This window comes from Bacillus rossius, chromosome 1, assembly GCF_032445375.1.
Source record: "Bacillus rossius redtenbacheri isolate Brsri chromosome 1, Brsri_v3, whole genome shotgun sequence".
Classification (NCBI taxonomy): domain Eukaryota; kingdom Metazoa; phylum Arthropoda; class Insecta; order Phasmatodea; family Bacillidae; genus Bacillus; species Bacillus rossius.
The window spans coordinates 100,035,898-100,051,763 of NC_086330.1; the positions used below are offsets into that span (position 1 = coordinate 100,035,898).

Below are 15,866 nucleotides of genomic sequence, written 5' to 3' on the forward strand. Positions count from 1 at the left end.
TAATACAATCATTGACTGTGGTGTTAAAATAATTTAGGGTTCTCACTCAAAACTGACCATTAAATTCTTGAATATTCCTGACCATATAACCCTGGAATTTTACATTTGTCAACAACAAACATTTAAACAAATGTTTAAAAGTACCCACAAAATTACATCAATGTAAAGCTTATGGAAGTGATATATAAACCTTACACAAGCATTTATGTAAGAAAATCAAATTACATGATTTTAAAATGCCAACACAAATATATATTCCATAAAAGTTTGTTGCAAACCCCCAAGAGTTAAAAAATTTCTAAAACCACAAAAAAAAAGCATGGACAGGCTTACAACAAAACTGCTACATCCGAGAATGAAATCTTACAGGTTGCTGCAAGTATTTTTGCAGTACACAATGATGTCACACTGTCCTTGACTGATTGAATGTTTACATTTTTGCTTGTTCAGGTATATTTAGTTTGAAGTTGATATTTTCTGCAAAGTTTTTATACTGGAAAAAAATTTGAAACATTCCATTACACATCAAAGTTGCATGAAGATACCCAATTATAAAACAAAGTTGATTCTGGATGAATGGAGTTCTTTGAACCACACAACTTTATCCTTTTTTTTATCAATGCAATTCAACGAAGCTGTGAATGAAACAGGTACCTACCTTTTTTTTTTATAAGTTTACTATTTCAATCACATTCCAAATTAGGATTTTGCATCATTCAGTATTTCAAATCATTACCCAGTGATTGATTAACATATCTGACAATCTCTAATGATCAGTTTAAAGCCTAAACTTCAGCCTTGCAGTCAAACAAACTGATCGATTAATGGTATCTGTTGTCGAGGGTGTAGATCAATTAAATTAACAAGACATCTATTGCGAGATTCTTTAAAAAACATACATAAAAAAACACACAGTAAAACTTTGTTACGACATATATGAAGAGACCAATTTCAAAAAATGTTTTGGGTGGGAAAACTTCTAAATGGGAAAAGCAAAAATTTTTCTCCTTCATAGTTTGTTAAAAGTATACATAAATAAACTGACAAATGGTACTGTTTTCGTGTCATAACCAGGGCCTAAACTTATAAAACCACAAAAAGTTTAAATTTATTATTGAAAAAAAAATTCTTACTTGTAAATATGGTTGAATAAAAACCTACAAATTAAATACAAGTTGAGGTTGTGTTTAATTAGAGCCAATATTATATTGTGAATTGTGATAAAACCAAAATAACACCAAAAAAACATGTTAAAAAACTGTATAACACAGAAATGCAAGTTCAAACATGGAATTAAGTAGCATTTAAACAAAATTTATTCCAAATCATAAAAACGCAATCTTTTACTATTTGAAAGTCAAGGAATGTCATTTACAGACAAAAAAAAATACCAAAGTGCATGAATCAGAAAAATTACCTAATTTAATTTGTTTTATTAAGCATCTCTTATTGAATCACTATTAAACCACAAATGCTTGCTAATTTATGTTTAATGTTCTGAATATATATATATATATATTACAAATTATTTTAATATTAAAATGCAGCATTTAATTTTACTACTATTTTGGTGGAATAAGTATTACAAAACAGCTTTTATAAAAATGAAAATAACAACACTGAAATCTTCTGTTTGAAATCACCTACTAAATTGGACTAAAAATAAAACCATAAAATCTTCTCTCTATTAATAATTTTAAATCATAGTCAAATATTATTTGTGACATATAAAAATAATGTATGTATAATGCTGCATAGAACATATCAAGATTTCTCAATAAAGCTTAAGTTTCATACAGCTTACATTTTATTTTTCCAATGAAATAATTTTTGTAAACGGGTTCCACTTGGTGTAGATGTATTTTGGTAACGAATTATTAAAACATTATTAGATATTCAATTATAAATCGAATTATCAAATTATTCATGAAAATTGAATATCAAATTATTCATGAAATTCAAATATTTTTTGAATACTTGCAAACCCCTAGAACTAATGTAGCGTAACCAATTCCCATAACTATCGTTTTAGAACACACTAACCACGAAAGAGTGTGGGTTATCAAATATAGTTTACCCAGTACCGGACAGAGTCGGCAAGCTATCAACATTGATATTTGATTAAATGTGCTAGGGGCTGGAAAAATTAGCATCTATTATGAAATTTTTTTAATGCAACTAATTTAAAACTTAATATTTACATTCTAAATGATTATAAAATAAATTTTGGTACTCGAGGGGAAAACGGATCATAAGGATAGCCCAATTAATTTTATACAGTTTTACGTCAACCCATGATACCATTTTGGTCCCCGTTATTTCTGAAAGTCTTGTGCTTTGGGGTATTAAATCCCTAAAATCTTCTATGTCATGCGGTCCTGATGGAATACCTAACTTTGTTCTTAAAGGCTGTTCATACATATTAACACCACTTCTTAAACATTTATTTAACGTAAGTTTGAAAAGTCAAACGTTTCCCACCAAATGGAAAATAGCAAGGGTAATTCCCATTCTCAAAAGTGGTTCTAAATTAAAGGTATCTAACTACCGTCCTATTTCCATCCTTAATGGTTTGTCTAAAATATTTGAAAAAATTATCTTTAAATTCTTAAATTTCCCAATCAAAAACCAACTGTCTCCTTCACAACATGGTTTTAGAACTGGTATGACCACAGCAACCAACCTTGTGTCCTTTATAAATCCTATTTATTATGAGGTAACGAATAGGGGTCAGGTAGATGCCTGCTACTTTGACCTTGCGAAAGCATTCGACACTGTTAACCATGATATTTTACTCAGTAAACTTGCTAAATTTGGTTTATGTGGCAATTTTTTAACCTGGTTTTCCGACTACCTTCATAATAGATGCTTTTTTGTTTCCATCAACAACAGTTATTCTTCATATTTTAAAGTTCCATCTGGGGTCCCGCAGGGTGGCACTCTCTCTCTCTCCATTACTTTTCAATATTTTCATTGATGATATTACATTTGTACCTAAACATTCGAGTGGTGTATTGTTTGCCGATGATTTTAAAATTTCCAGAAGTATTAACTCTATCAATGACTGCTTGTTACTTGAAATTGATATACATGAAATTAATAAATGGTGCTTATTAAATTTAGTAACTCTTAACACAAGTAAAACAAAAATTATCTCCTTCACAAGGAAATATCATCCTGTAAAATATGATTATGTTCTTAACAATAAAATAATCCCAATCACTTCTTCTATAAAAGATTTAGGTATACTACTTGACTCAAAATTATATTTTCACTTGCATGTAAATTACTTAGTTACTAGTTCAAATAGAACATTAGCATTAATCAAATATATTACGTTCTATGCTACAAACAGTGACTCTCTTCTTTGTCTTTATTTATCACTTGTTAGATCTAAGTTAGAATATTGTTCAGTTATTTGGAATTCAATTAATCCTTCCGATAGCAATAAATTAGAATCCATTCAGAATAAATTTGATAAAATAATTAAACTTAAAAACTTCTCTCAGCTTACTATAGATTCTCTTTCTGAATGCCGTATCTATCTGGATTATGTATTTATTAAAAACTGTTACTGTTCAAAATTAAATTGTAAGTCCATTCTTGATAATACTGGCATTAGAATTTCCCAATTTAACAGCCGTTTATCTACCTTAAGTACATACCATAAAAAAATGATATAATTTTTCGACTCATTTCTAATTTCAATAAAATTGATCATCTTAATCTGTGAAAGTCTAGGTATATAATGTATTTTTCTTTTTTTCTTTAAAATTAATTTTTACATAAGCCTGCAATTAGTAAATTTCATTATACTGTAATGTCTATGTTTTGTATTTCTTTTAATGCATTTTATATTTTGATGTTTATTTTTAATAGTTATACTTATTTTAACTTTACTTGTTTGTATTGTTTATATGTTGTCCTTGTATGTATATATGTGTCGTGCCCACCGCTAAAGCCCTCGGCTGTTGGTGGGCATGTTACAATATTAAATAAATAAATAAAGTATTTGCTACTAATATTTACATTACTAATTAAATCACACCATGTCTGTTCACAACTCACCAATATCTGACTAGTCCACAGTTCACACTCCTCACTGGAGCTAGGCTCAACAGTGGTTCGCCCCTTACCTCACACCTGTCCACACACACAAAGTCTTACCACCAATCAGTAGCAATCACATGGTCCCGGCGCTCAACGTCATGCCGCTCACCAAACTTGCACTTCACTCAACTCGCCTGTTGGAACTGCTGCGGAGGCCGGGGTCTCCTCTTTTATACCCGTTAGCCGTCTTTCTGTAACTGACTGGAGTGGTTGTGACGTGTCGCGTCATCCCGGGCCGACCTGACACTCGAGGCATCCGGAACAGCAGCGCAGTATTCACGCGACTCCACGCGGAGGCCTCAGTAAGCCCATGGAGTTCCCACGCCACTTAGGGATAGATGACAGTGCCGAATAAGGAGGGTGCATGGGGCCGGGCTGCTCTAATCCCCGACGGTATGCATGCATGACGTCAGTGGCCGTAATAGCTGCCCAGGTAACTGGTGTGCATTGCAGCTTTGCCTCCCACTTTTGTAACAATATTCAATAATACAAACACAAAAAGCACAAAAAAAAAATTAAATGCTAAATTTGCTTACATTATGCTAGTAAAAATCAACTCGCAGGTTTAATGCATGGTAATTCACATATAAAATATATTAATTGGGTTGAATGGTTACTTGGAAGTTATCTACATTCTATGTAACTTGTCAGCATTACACCAATATGGCAATATCACAGAATATATTCACAAAAACTAGTGGATAACGTGATTACTAGCAGTTCGCAACATGGTCAAGTGTAATATTTGTGGAACCAAGCACCTGTAGTACTGCTGTGGTTTACTTCACTTCACACTCCTGCTAAAGCTGAATGAAAGTGACTGCAGCTTGTTTTTTTTTTTTTCATCTTATTAGTTATTGGCCAACCATACACCTTTTGTCCATGAGACCAGAGAAAAATCTGCCGCAAAGATGGTAGATATATTGAGTTTGTATGTTAGGGGAAGTGTTGATAATAAGTCTTAACGTGACTAACATCCATTAAAAAATTTATTCATGTGCATGTATCCATACTTCAAAGTAGGTACACGTACCATATTTACCTGCAGGATGGTCACCCCTGCATATGGGTTGAATCCATAATTTTGGGCATAAAAATCTAACATTTTCACAGTAAGGGTGACCCTCAAATATGAATTTCACCTAATTATCTCCAGAAGAATACAAGAGAAGTGTTTATGATTCGTGTCTCAGTTCATTGTCATGTTAGAAACACGGCACTGATGATCCTCGATTCTTCGTCTCTCCCCTCCCATCCTTTATGGCCCTTTCTTCACCTCCCATTCCTCCCCGCACTAACAAAAAATACAAAAGAAAAGATTACTATTTTTATACCGTGTTTCCCTTCCAGTCTATTGTATATATTTTTTTACTCGTCCCCTACCTCAAGCGAGAAATAACGGCACAGTACTATTTCTTGTCAATTTCTTTTGTGAGTTCCATCAATAAAAACAAGCATGCCCTTTACAGCTGTTTCATCATGGAATGCGGGGAAAATCTAGCACAAAAACAATGTTTAGACACAGTTGTGTCACAAAAATCTGTCGAGATAAGACACGTGATGATTGTATACTGTGCCAGTTCACGGACATTTACAATGATGACAAAGGGAGGGAGAACCATAAACACTGCTGCATGGACATATTCACTCAAACACATACTTTTCTAACTCTCTGGTTGGTTTATTTATAGATTCTCCCCTCTTGCCGATAGCCAATATGGCAGATTACAGCCAAGTCACTTATCAGCGACAGCCGGGCAGCCGCCCAACAGGCGGCAGATGCAGCATAACGGCCCAGTTCATGATGCTTTACACGCACTGCTGAGATATTTTAATTAAATATTTTATTCCTACCCGTAACATTTTTATAAAAACCAACACGAGCTAGTTATTTAAGCACATATTCAACTACACAATCAATTTTTTTTTTATTTTTTTTTTTACCCAAAATGAAAAATCTGCATAAGGGTAACACTAGATGTTATTAAACAAAAAATTAGGATATAATGTGAGACCCATGTGTGGGTGAAAACAGTATGAATATAAGCTAAGTAAGGTCACTGAACGTCTACAAGGACTGTTTCTTCTTAAGTGAAAGAAGATACATTTAGTACAATTTTGAAAAAACAAAAAATATGTTGGCAGTTATGTGGCATTTTATAAATGATATTTTTGAAAATGAATGTAGGGCCTGGAACATTTCGGTGTTTTCAGTATGCAAAAAGTGGTACTTTCAAATTAGAAAAGCGGTGGTTTAAAGTCGGTATTTTCGTTATGCAATGGAAATTTTACCGGTATTCTAATTGTTGACTAAATTGTGCAGTTATTGAATATAATAGTTTACATATTTAATATACAATCCTTGTATACTAGGAATAGACTAATATGCATAATAACAGCCAATTAAATCCAAAACCGTTACACAAAACAGACATGTTGCTATAGATGTTTGCAACTAAAAATTTTCTTTTCTTTTCGGCTGCCAATGCCACATGCTTAGCCGACTTTAGGTGTTTGTCAATGGAATCTTTTCTTTCCCATGAAACTTTACAGTTGCAAAATTTACACATCACTGTGCTATTGTCAGTACAATAAAACCCATGTTTCTGATACTGATATGCTCGGTCTCGAGTACTCAAAGTATTATTCAGCATTTTCAAACTCTAGACAGAAATATGTTGCAACATACTACAAACAGGCTGTTACGAAAACAATCAAATAAACTTGGCGTGCGAATAAATATCAGCAGTGGAATGCCACTACGTTGGGAACGCTGTCGCGGCTCGTGGCGTCAACAACAGATGCTGGCTGCATGATAGTCACACAAGCCCGCACACTCCCAGTCTCGCTGCGCAGACTAATTTCGTACCCACAAAATCATTATTTGCTTATTCTCTTGCTATTTATGAAGTTATACAAAATAAACAACTACGGTAAGATAAATTCGTTAGCCGCTAACATATGTGTTTAGCTTTACAAAAACAAAACTTCTCACAGTTTGAGAAATGTATGATCTTCGTTAAGGAAGCATTCGCTTACGTGAGAAGTTAGTAGAAGCTATGTTAGCTAACCTGGACAAACCAGGTTTGTTTTGTTTACATTTTACCGTATATGATGCAACTTGGATAAATACAAGATATTAGGTTATTCTTTTGCTTTGATATAATATTTTATACACTTTTTGCAAAATACAATTAACGCGTTCTCATATACGGCCAAGTGTGCACGGTATTTTAGAATTCAGCAACAATTTATTTTTATTTTTCGTAGAGTGCAAAAGTTTGAGTTTGCTTGCGTTCAATAAATACGGTATTGGCATAATGGAGTGGAGGAACACAGGGTTGCCACTTGAACAAACCACGGCACACAAATGAGAAGAAACTTAGTGCGAACTATACCCGATATCAACTTTGAGCATCAAAACCATACACGAACACGGCTTATTTAAAAAAGGTAATTATGCTGAAACACAAGACTTGGGTTAAAGGATACTTTAACCTTGCATGAGTATTAGTCATCTGCAAATACAGTAGAATCCCGCTGATGCGACCCCTCACGGTTTCCGGAAAAACGGACTTATAAACGGAATGGTCGCAATAGAGAATTCGGGCCAATCGCAAAATTCGCGATCGCGAAAAATTCCATGCCCTAGTTATTGCTAATTTAGCTGAAAAAAGTACTCGTTTAGAAAAATAGCATTTATGTTGAAAATAAGAACAAAGTGTAAATTATCATCTAAAGTATAAATTAGCAAAAAAAAAAAAAAATAGCATACATATAGAGAGATGCTAATATATCCGGCCCCTGATGTGCGGACACTCTATACAGGCATTAACATAACCAAACATGATGGCAAATAGCACTGGCTACATTTACATTTGCACAACACAGGTTACAACGTTTGAAAACGTGTTTGAAAAAGAATTTACACATCAGACAACTTTTTATGTTTGTTAGTTAAATAGGTAAACTATAATACTCTAACAAAATATGGATTTTAACATTTAAAAAAAAAACTGATTTATACAGTAAATAAAGTTTTTGGGCAACTTCTTACATGGAAAAAAATTACATATATTTTATAGAAAAAATGTCAGGACCAAAATATTTGACCATATTAGATGGGGGATTGAATTGTGCAGGAATGTCTTGTAACACATTTTACTGAATGTGTAGTGTAATCACAAAGAAACACCTATATATTAATTCTTTAAAGACTATGATAGAATGAATGATACCTGTTAGATTCATACACTAAAGCTGTACAAATAAACAAAAAGTGAATTATTTACAAATAACAACTGGCCATAAAATATGTAATATAAAAAATATGTTGTGATACACAATACTTAAAATGGCAGACACAAAAAATGCCAGTAAAACAGGTTATGTGCGTAGATTATAATATGATTAACAAAATCTTTAAAAATAAATCACAAAACCATTAGCTGGTATAAAACTATACATATCACATACAGAAGGTCAAGAGAAGCAAACTGAGAGCGCACTGAGATTACGGCACGTCTTCTTCATCGCTGCGGGACTTGTCAAGGTGCAAGGATGCTCGCTTCTCCAGGCGCACACACTTGGGACACTGGTGGTTCTTCTTGGTCCAGCACGTCTTGTGGAACACAGTGTGGCACGCCGGGCAAGTCGCGGTGCAGCTGTCAAACGGGAATATGACTTCCTTGTCCTCACACAGCTCGCACACGTAGCCCCGTCCGTAACACAACTGAAACCCATTCAATTCCATTTTATCGTGAGGAAGGTATATATTACACCGTGCTAGAACCAGTAACCCACTTCAGGGTGGCTACCAAACTGTAAAGAATAAATTCCCTTACTTTTCCCTGACTTTTCCAGGACAATTATTTTTATTCCCTGACCATGCCTAACAATTTCATCAAATTTTTTTTAAGCATAAAACCTTCTTATTTTTGCATTTTAATTAACTTATCAGATAACATACACAAATATATGTCAAACCAAAATCAGACTATAATAGCTTTAAGAAATTAAAATTTTTTGATTATGTTAAGTGATGATGAAATTGCTAATATTTAGTGAATTATATATAGGTCCTAATGAACATACACATTCTTAAGCAATATTAGCAAACAATCTTACTTAAGAGTTTTGATTAGTTTTTCTATGTCTAATTGTAAGGTAACAAATTAGAAGAGTAATGGGTCTTTTTTCTTAATAATGTACGTAATTTTGTTGCCTGTAAATAATAACACATTTTTTGTTGAATATTTTCAACACTTAAAAAAAATTTTGATTATAGTGTATGTTAAGTGAAGATTAAAAACAGAACTGTTATATACGCCATTTTACCCAATTATGTAAAAATTATTGTTTTATTTACTCATTTGATGTATAATAAGAACCCAAAAAAGAATAATAATCTAAGCGTTCACAACACTGATCATTATAAAAAAAAAAATACTATAACATACAAAGAAGATCGCCTGCAGTAGCGGTAGCAAAGCGAACGAACTATCTGTGACCTGTCTTCTTTGAATTCGAGATGGGAGCGGACGAACTAAAAGAGCGACCTAGTTCGCCAAGGAGCTGCGAACTAAAGCTGGAATTACAATGCCCCGACGGGTCCGACACGACAGGCCCGACAAACTGTCATGCAGCATCTCAGCACGACAGATTTAAAAGCGTAGGGTCACAATACCACGACAAAAATAACCCGACGATTTTCAATTTGGCCTTCGGCAAATCGTGCCAAGCTAAATACTTTAATTAAAATGCATTATAGAATGCGCTAAAATCAAAGTAGGCTCTTTTATTTATTATTGACAGTTGAAGTGCAAAAAAACATTTAGTCGTTTGCGATACGAAGTAAGGTTAAGTTGATTCGTTAAACAAAGAGTAGTTTATTATAGTTACAAGGAAACAAGATAAAGATATGTCAGTGAGGGGAAGAAAAATACTCCTGATGTTAGCTGTGCGAAGAATTAAAAAGAAACGAAATGTTAAAAGATGGATTCTAAACTAACGTCTTTAACAATAAACACGATTATAACCGTTTATGTTTATACAAACAGACTAAAGCTCTTTTCACAATACCACGACGCGATGTGACGTGACGTCATACCAAACCAGCCAATCACAACTACATCGCCCGCGATGGGTGACAGCTCACTTGGCGACGAGGCTGTTTCGTCGCTTCGGCGATGTCGCTAATGATGTCAGAAATAACAGCCAATCAGAAACAAGATTGTGGTAAAGAAGAAGAAGAACTGAAAACAAGAGTTAAGAAACGATGTATTGATGCATCTAAGTAATGTTACTAAACAACACGTGGATTTTGTTCAATTTAAATGAGTTTTGAAGAGCGTCTGATTGATGAAGTTCAGAAAAAGCCGTGTTTGTACGATGTTTCTAGTAACAAATATTGTTATCAGACGGAGAAAAATAATGCTTGGTTAGAAATATATTATGGGCTTCGCGATTCCTATCCATAATTAAATGCTTCTACCAGTCAGTCAGTGTACAAATATAATAACAACAATCTGAATATTACCGCCAAAAACTTTTGTTTACAACCATGTTGTAAAATATCCCCAGCAGAGTGCAGGCTGGTTCGGTTTTTTTCGCCAGCTGCATGGCGATCGTGTCGCGCTATTATGAAGTGCACTAGCTGGCGACATATATTTACGTCGCTGCCTTCGCTACATCGCGTCGCCAGATCGTGTCGCATCGCGGTATTGTGAAAAGGCCTTAAGGCAAGCTCACAAATTTTTCAATTCACCCATACGTAAACCAAAATTTCACTTTTCAGCAAAAAGATTTACCAAGTAGGTAAATATTTTTGAAATTTAGTTCTGTACTGTTTCCTTTCCGTTGCCGTTTTCTTTTCTGTCGGGCAGCCCGACACGACGAAATTAGAAATAGAATCTATTCCTTGCGGGCCGTCGGGGTGCGTATTTTGTCGGGCTGATGTCACAGCGAACTTGTCGGGCCTGTCGTGTCGGGGCCGTCGGGACATTGTGATTCCAGCATTAAAGGAGCGCTCCCGGTCGCGAACTATTATGCGCAAGTCTAATGATTAGCTACTCTTAATATTTACCTTTCACTTTTCTTATCCTGTATTGGAATTCATTTAAAAAATGGTTTAATCCATAAAAGTAAAGGGCTAAAAATTTTAATATAACCAAATAAACACTTTAACTCATTATTCACCTTTACTCTTAGCTTTCAGCAACGGCAATATTCTTCCCAAGCCCACACGTTCATATCTAATCCCGCGCACATGTTTTTTTTTCTTCATCTTTGTCTTCTACTTCTATTCTCTCCTTTTTATCTTCAGAACAAAGCCCGACTAGTTTACTAAATAATACTGAAAACCTGTACACACCACTAATCAAAACGTTTACACAAAGAGGACAGCAAAATAAAATAAATAGTACATCTGAAAAATAAAACGTAGAGAAGCACTACATGACTGGGAACAAAAAAAAACACACACGTTTTCATCCCAAAACGTTCGTGTACTTGTACCACAGTTGCCAATAATACGAGAAACAAAAATAAAACTATATCTGTCATATCGGTGTACTATGAGTTATAAAACTAGTAAGCATAGAATAATTTGGTACATGTACCATTACTATGGTGGCAATACAATGCTTGCGCGCACGCGCCAGCCAGTTGTTATCAGCAACGCAAACACAGCAAAGTGTTTTTCATGGACCCGCGTCATCAAAAATGGCTTCATTAAAATGTCAAACTTCGTATAAATTATAGTATTCAGAATTTCAGTTTGTAATGGTTCGTTACAAAGAAAATAAAAAGATTTAAAGCGTCTATTTTCGTTGTTTTATTTTTTCAACTAGAATGCATAAACAAATTGAACCCAATGTTTCATTCACTCGTTTCACACATATATCTGCCCGTCGAAAACTGCCCTCAGTTCGCTTGATGAGATTTAATAATAAAATAATAACGTCGATTAAGTCCTTCAGTAATGTTTTACTGCAAGTACACGAAGATGGTGCGACCTCGAACAGGGCCACACCCAGCGAAAAAACGAATTTCGCCCCGAGCCAAAACGCTTACGAAGGTGGCCATAATTTCTAATTATACCCGAAACGAAATATATAGAAAATTAGGTTGATTTAATAATAGGCCTGGCTCCGACCACCAACGTGAAATTATCTCTTCGTAAATTACATTATAATTTAGCGAGAAGCCACCGAACGTGACCTACTCGTCCAGCGTTCGACAGACGACTACTACTGATGATGGTGAACTCATGGCACGTCTCCTCCACGCAGGGAGTCGACGTCACATGACCTCACCAACCAATCACATGCACGCTTCTTTCATGCTACAGATACAAGCCAATCACAGAACAAGTTACAACACATGGAAAAACCTTGTACACACAGAACTCTGGGCTTCCCCTGATCTATCTCTTTTCAATTTTACATCGAAATCGGGGACTTCCATTCTCGTTCTCTCTCCCACACCGTGAGACAGCAGTTATCACTCGGTTCCCATGCAGGGGGGGAATTACCGTCTTTATCTCGGTTGGCGGGGAAGCACTGTTCCTTTCTCACTTACACTTACAGGCCTCTCATGCCTCTCTTTCTAACCATCACACCAGCCCAGACACAGTCCCGTGATTTATAATTATATTACAATACGTTAATAAAATTTAAGAACAGCAATCATAATACAAATTACTTTACAACATTAAAATCATTTAGAAATATCCTGAAAATGTAGGCCTAAACAGGTAAAAATCTAGTACAACGGCTCATTTGTGAATAATTTCATAAAAAATAGTAATGATTAAAAACGTCTGTTAAAATACAAAATAATTCTTAAAACACATAGCAAGTGAAAATAACATATATTAATAGCCATAACGTCTGATTATACTGTCTCATAACTTATACACACCACTCTAAAAACATTGACTCATTTATATTTACCTATACAGAAAAGAAGTTTAAAAGAAAATTATTTAATTCGGAGGGCAGGGTTCTGCAATGCTACAAGTTAATAATTCGATACATACAATTAACAAAGACTATGAATAATATTAAGCTGTAAAATGCTGCAGCAGGAACTTTAGACAAGATTTAATTTTTTCCCTGACTATTTGAAAAATTTCCTGACTTTTCCATGACTTTTCCCTGCTGGCAAAATTCCCTGACTTTTCCCGGTTTTCCCGGTTGGTCGCCACCCTGCACTTCCCACTTCGCACGAGTAGATACACAAAGTAATACCAGTTTGTTCACATATCATACAGAAGTTATCATTTCATATACGTGAAACCTCGTTAATAAAATACCGGTTATTTCAAAGTTCGCGTTTATTCGAACACTTTAATTCCCCTTCAGACTGGGATAGCATATTTAATGTCAATAAATACGGTTAATACGAAATATTCGTTATTATGTATTACGAAGTAACCTCACGTCCGCTCACGTAGTGTACTATTGTTTTATTATCGGATAAACCGAATTAAATTTTAGAACAAGAATCGCACACTTTAATCACGTGCACGCAGCTTCACTTTAATTCTGTTAGCGGCAAATAATTTGTACGGTAAATGGTCTACAGTCAAACCTCTATCTATCGAACTCGCATTATCGATTGTCCGTGTTTATCGTATACTTTCTACGGTCCCGGCAAAATTGCCATACAACTAAGGTTGTACCGATGTTCGAATTATCGTTTTGTCCGCATTGATCGTACAAAATATGTGGTCCCGTCACTATAAATTATAATAGATGATCGTTTAACCATAAAGATTTTGCAGAAATAACCATTTCTTAGAAAGAAACCGTCATAAAAACAGTAACGATAGTATACAGTAGTAAAAATCAACTTAAATCTGCAGCCAAGTAATGGAGTACGTAAATATGAAGAAAAGACAAATGAACAACAACTTACGAAGAAATTGGATGATGTACCATAACTACAGTACAAACCCAATTGTTATCCTAAGATAATTACCATAAAAAGAACTAAAGATTCTTTGTCGATACCATAATTACTACAGAAGCACGATAGCTACCACATTTGCACTACAGTTACCGTAACAACCGAGATGTATATTTACCGTGACGGTAATGTATTTATTTATGACATATTAAAAATAAAGAACATTATTGAAAAATCGGATCTTAAATTTTTATATGTACGTTTGGCACATGTTGCGAAGAAATAATGCAATCTGAAAAAATGCAGTACTACTACGAAAAGCGAAAAGGGTAATCGTTAGGGATGTGCGAAAGTGACTTTTTCCACACGAAATGAAAGTGAAAGAAAATTTATTAAGTTTCGCGAAAGTGAAACGAAAATGAATTTTTCTATGAGATAAATATATTCTTAACGAAAGTTAAGCGAAATTTTTTAATTAACAAAGAAAAAAGTGCCCCAAAATTTGCTCTTCAGTAATAAATTCTATTACATAAATCATTTTGGTACCTTTTGATATATATATATAAATATTATTATTTAATATAATCAACATCCGCCCTAGACCACACAACACAGCCCCATGTCACTCGTAAATTTCAAGAATCAATCCAGATCTTTCAGCGCACAGACTATTTCCTTTACAGTCGTAATGTCGCAGTCTATGATAATATATTTATCATGTGCATGGTACTGATGAAAAAATACGTGAATACTGCGGAACGGCCGCCATCTTGCACCACTGTCACACATGGCTAGCTCAGGCAGCTGTAGACCAGGCAAGGGACATGGTCAAAACAAAACATAACAAATGGTTGCTGCCAAGTGGTCATTACACGCAGTGACTTGTTGACCTTTTTGTCTAATTGGCTGTATATTATGAGGATTTTATATGCCAGTCAGAGTATTTAAAATTTAAATAAATCAGACGACAATGTTTTTGTTTGGCTGTGCGCGAATAAAAGTAGGTACGTTCTTTGTTTATGTGTATACGGTAAATACTAAATACTGTACTAACAGTTCTGGAATGTATGTTTTACGAATATAGTACCTACACTACTGTTTGAAAGCAAATGAATCAGGTAATTTTTCAAATATTGCATGATTTTGTTTTGATACCTAGGCCTACTGTAATCACGGTTGAATTTTGTTTACTTTATCTGCCATGTTTGTTCAAATTATGATTTTACCGTATTTTCATTAATGTGAGTTTTTTTCATCACCACGTAAATTAATCTTAATGGAAATCTTTTTTCTAATTAATGTCTTTATATGATTTGCATATGTTATTACATTATTAGTAATAACAAGCAAATCATATAAAGACATTACAGTAGAATCTCAGTGCTAAGTACTTACAGGTACCTCAAGTTTTTGTACTTAGTACTGAAACATGCATACATATCTTTACAAAGAGAAAAAATATATATAAAAAATTGCTACAGGAGAGCCGCAATGCCATATGTATTAGCAATTGCGACTTGCTTTTTTCCCCTTGTCTAGTTCTCTGAGTATATCCACTTTTTCCTTAAGCGTGAATTGCTTTCGTTTCTTTTTATCTCCAGGATCATTCATATTGTAGCACAAATACAATGCGGTGTCTAAATAACGTAACCTGAAAATAAACTCAACAATAACAATAAACAATCCCGGCACAGATATCAAACAGTATTTTTAGCGTAGCAACACATTTGTCTAAATAATTAATACTTCTCTCAAACTTCCGTCTTTCGATGTATCGAATGGTGTTGTGTTGCTCACGTCGCATACTACGTACGGTATAATCTATGGATGTGCGCGCAACTGTT

At 34.4% G+C, this 15,866-nt stretch overlaps 1 protein-coding gene across 2 annotated transcripts in view; it reads right to left on the minus strand.

The window, feature by feature from the left end:
* Positions 1 to 1,592: 1,592 nt before the first annotated feature.
* Positions 1,593 to 15,866, minus strand: part of LOC134540739 (differentially expressed in FDCP 8 homolog) — a 39,204-nt gene continuing 24,930 nt past the window's right edge. The window contains exon 6 of one of the 2 annotated variants that reach the window (XM_063383639.1): positions 1,593 to 8,842. In XM_063383639.1, coding sequence (XP_063239709.1) covers positions 8,624 to 8,842 — 219 coding nt within the window. In that variant the 3' untranslated portion in view covers positions 1,593 to 8,623. The remainder of the gene's footprint in view (positions 8,843 to 15,866) is intronic. The other variant, XM_063383646.1, reaches the window with a different exon arrangement.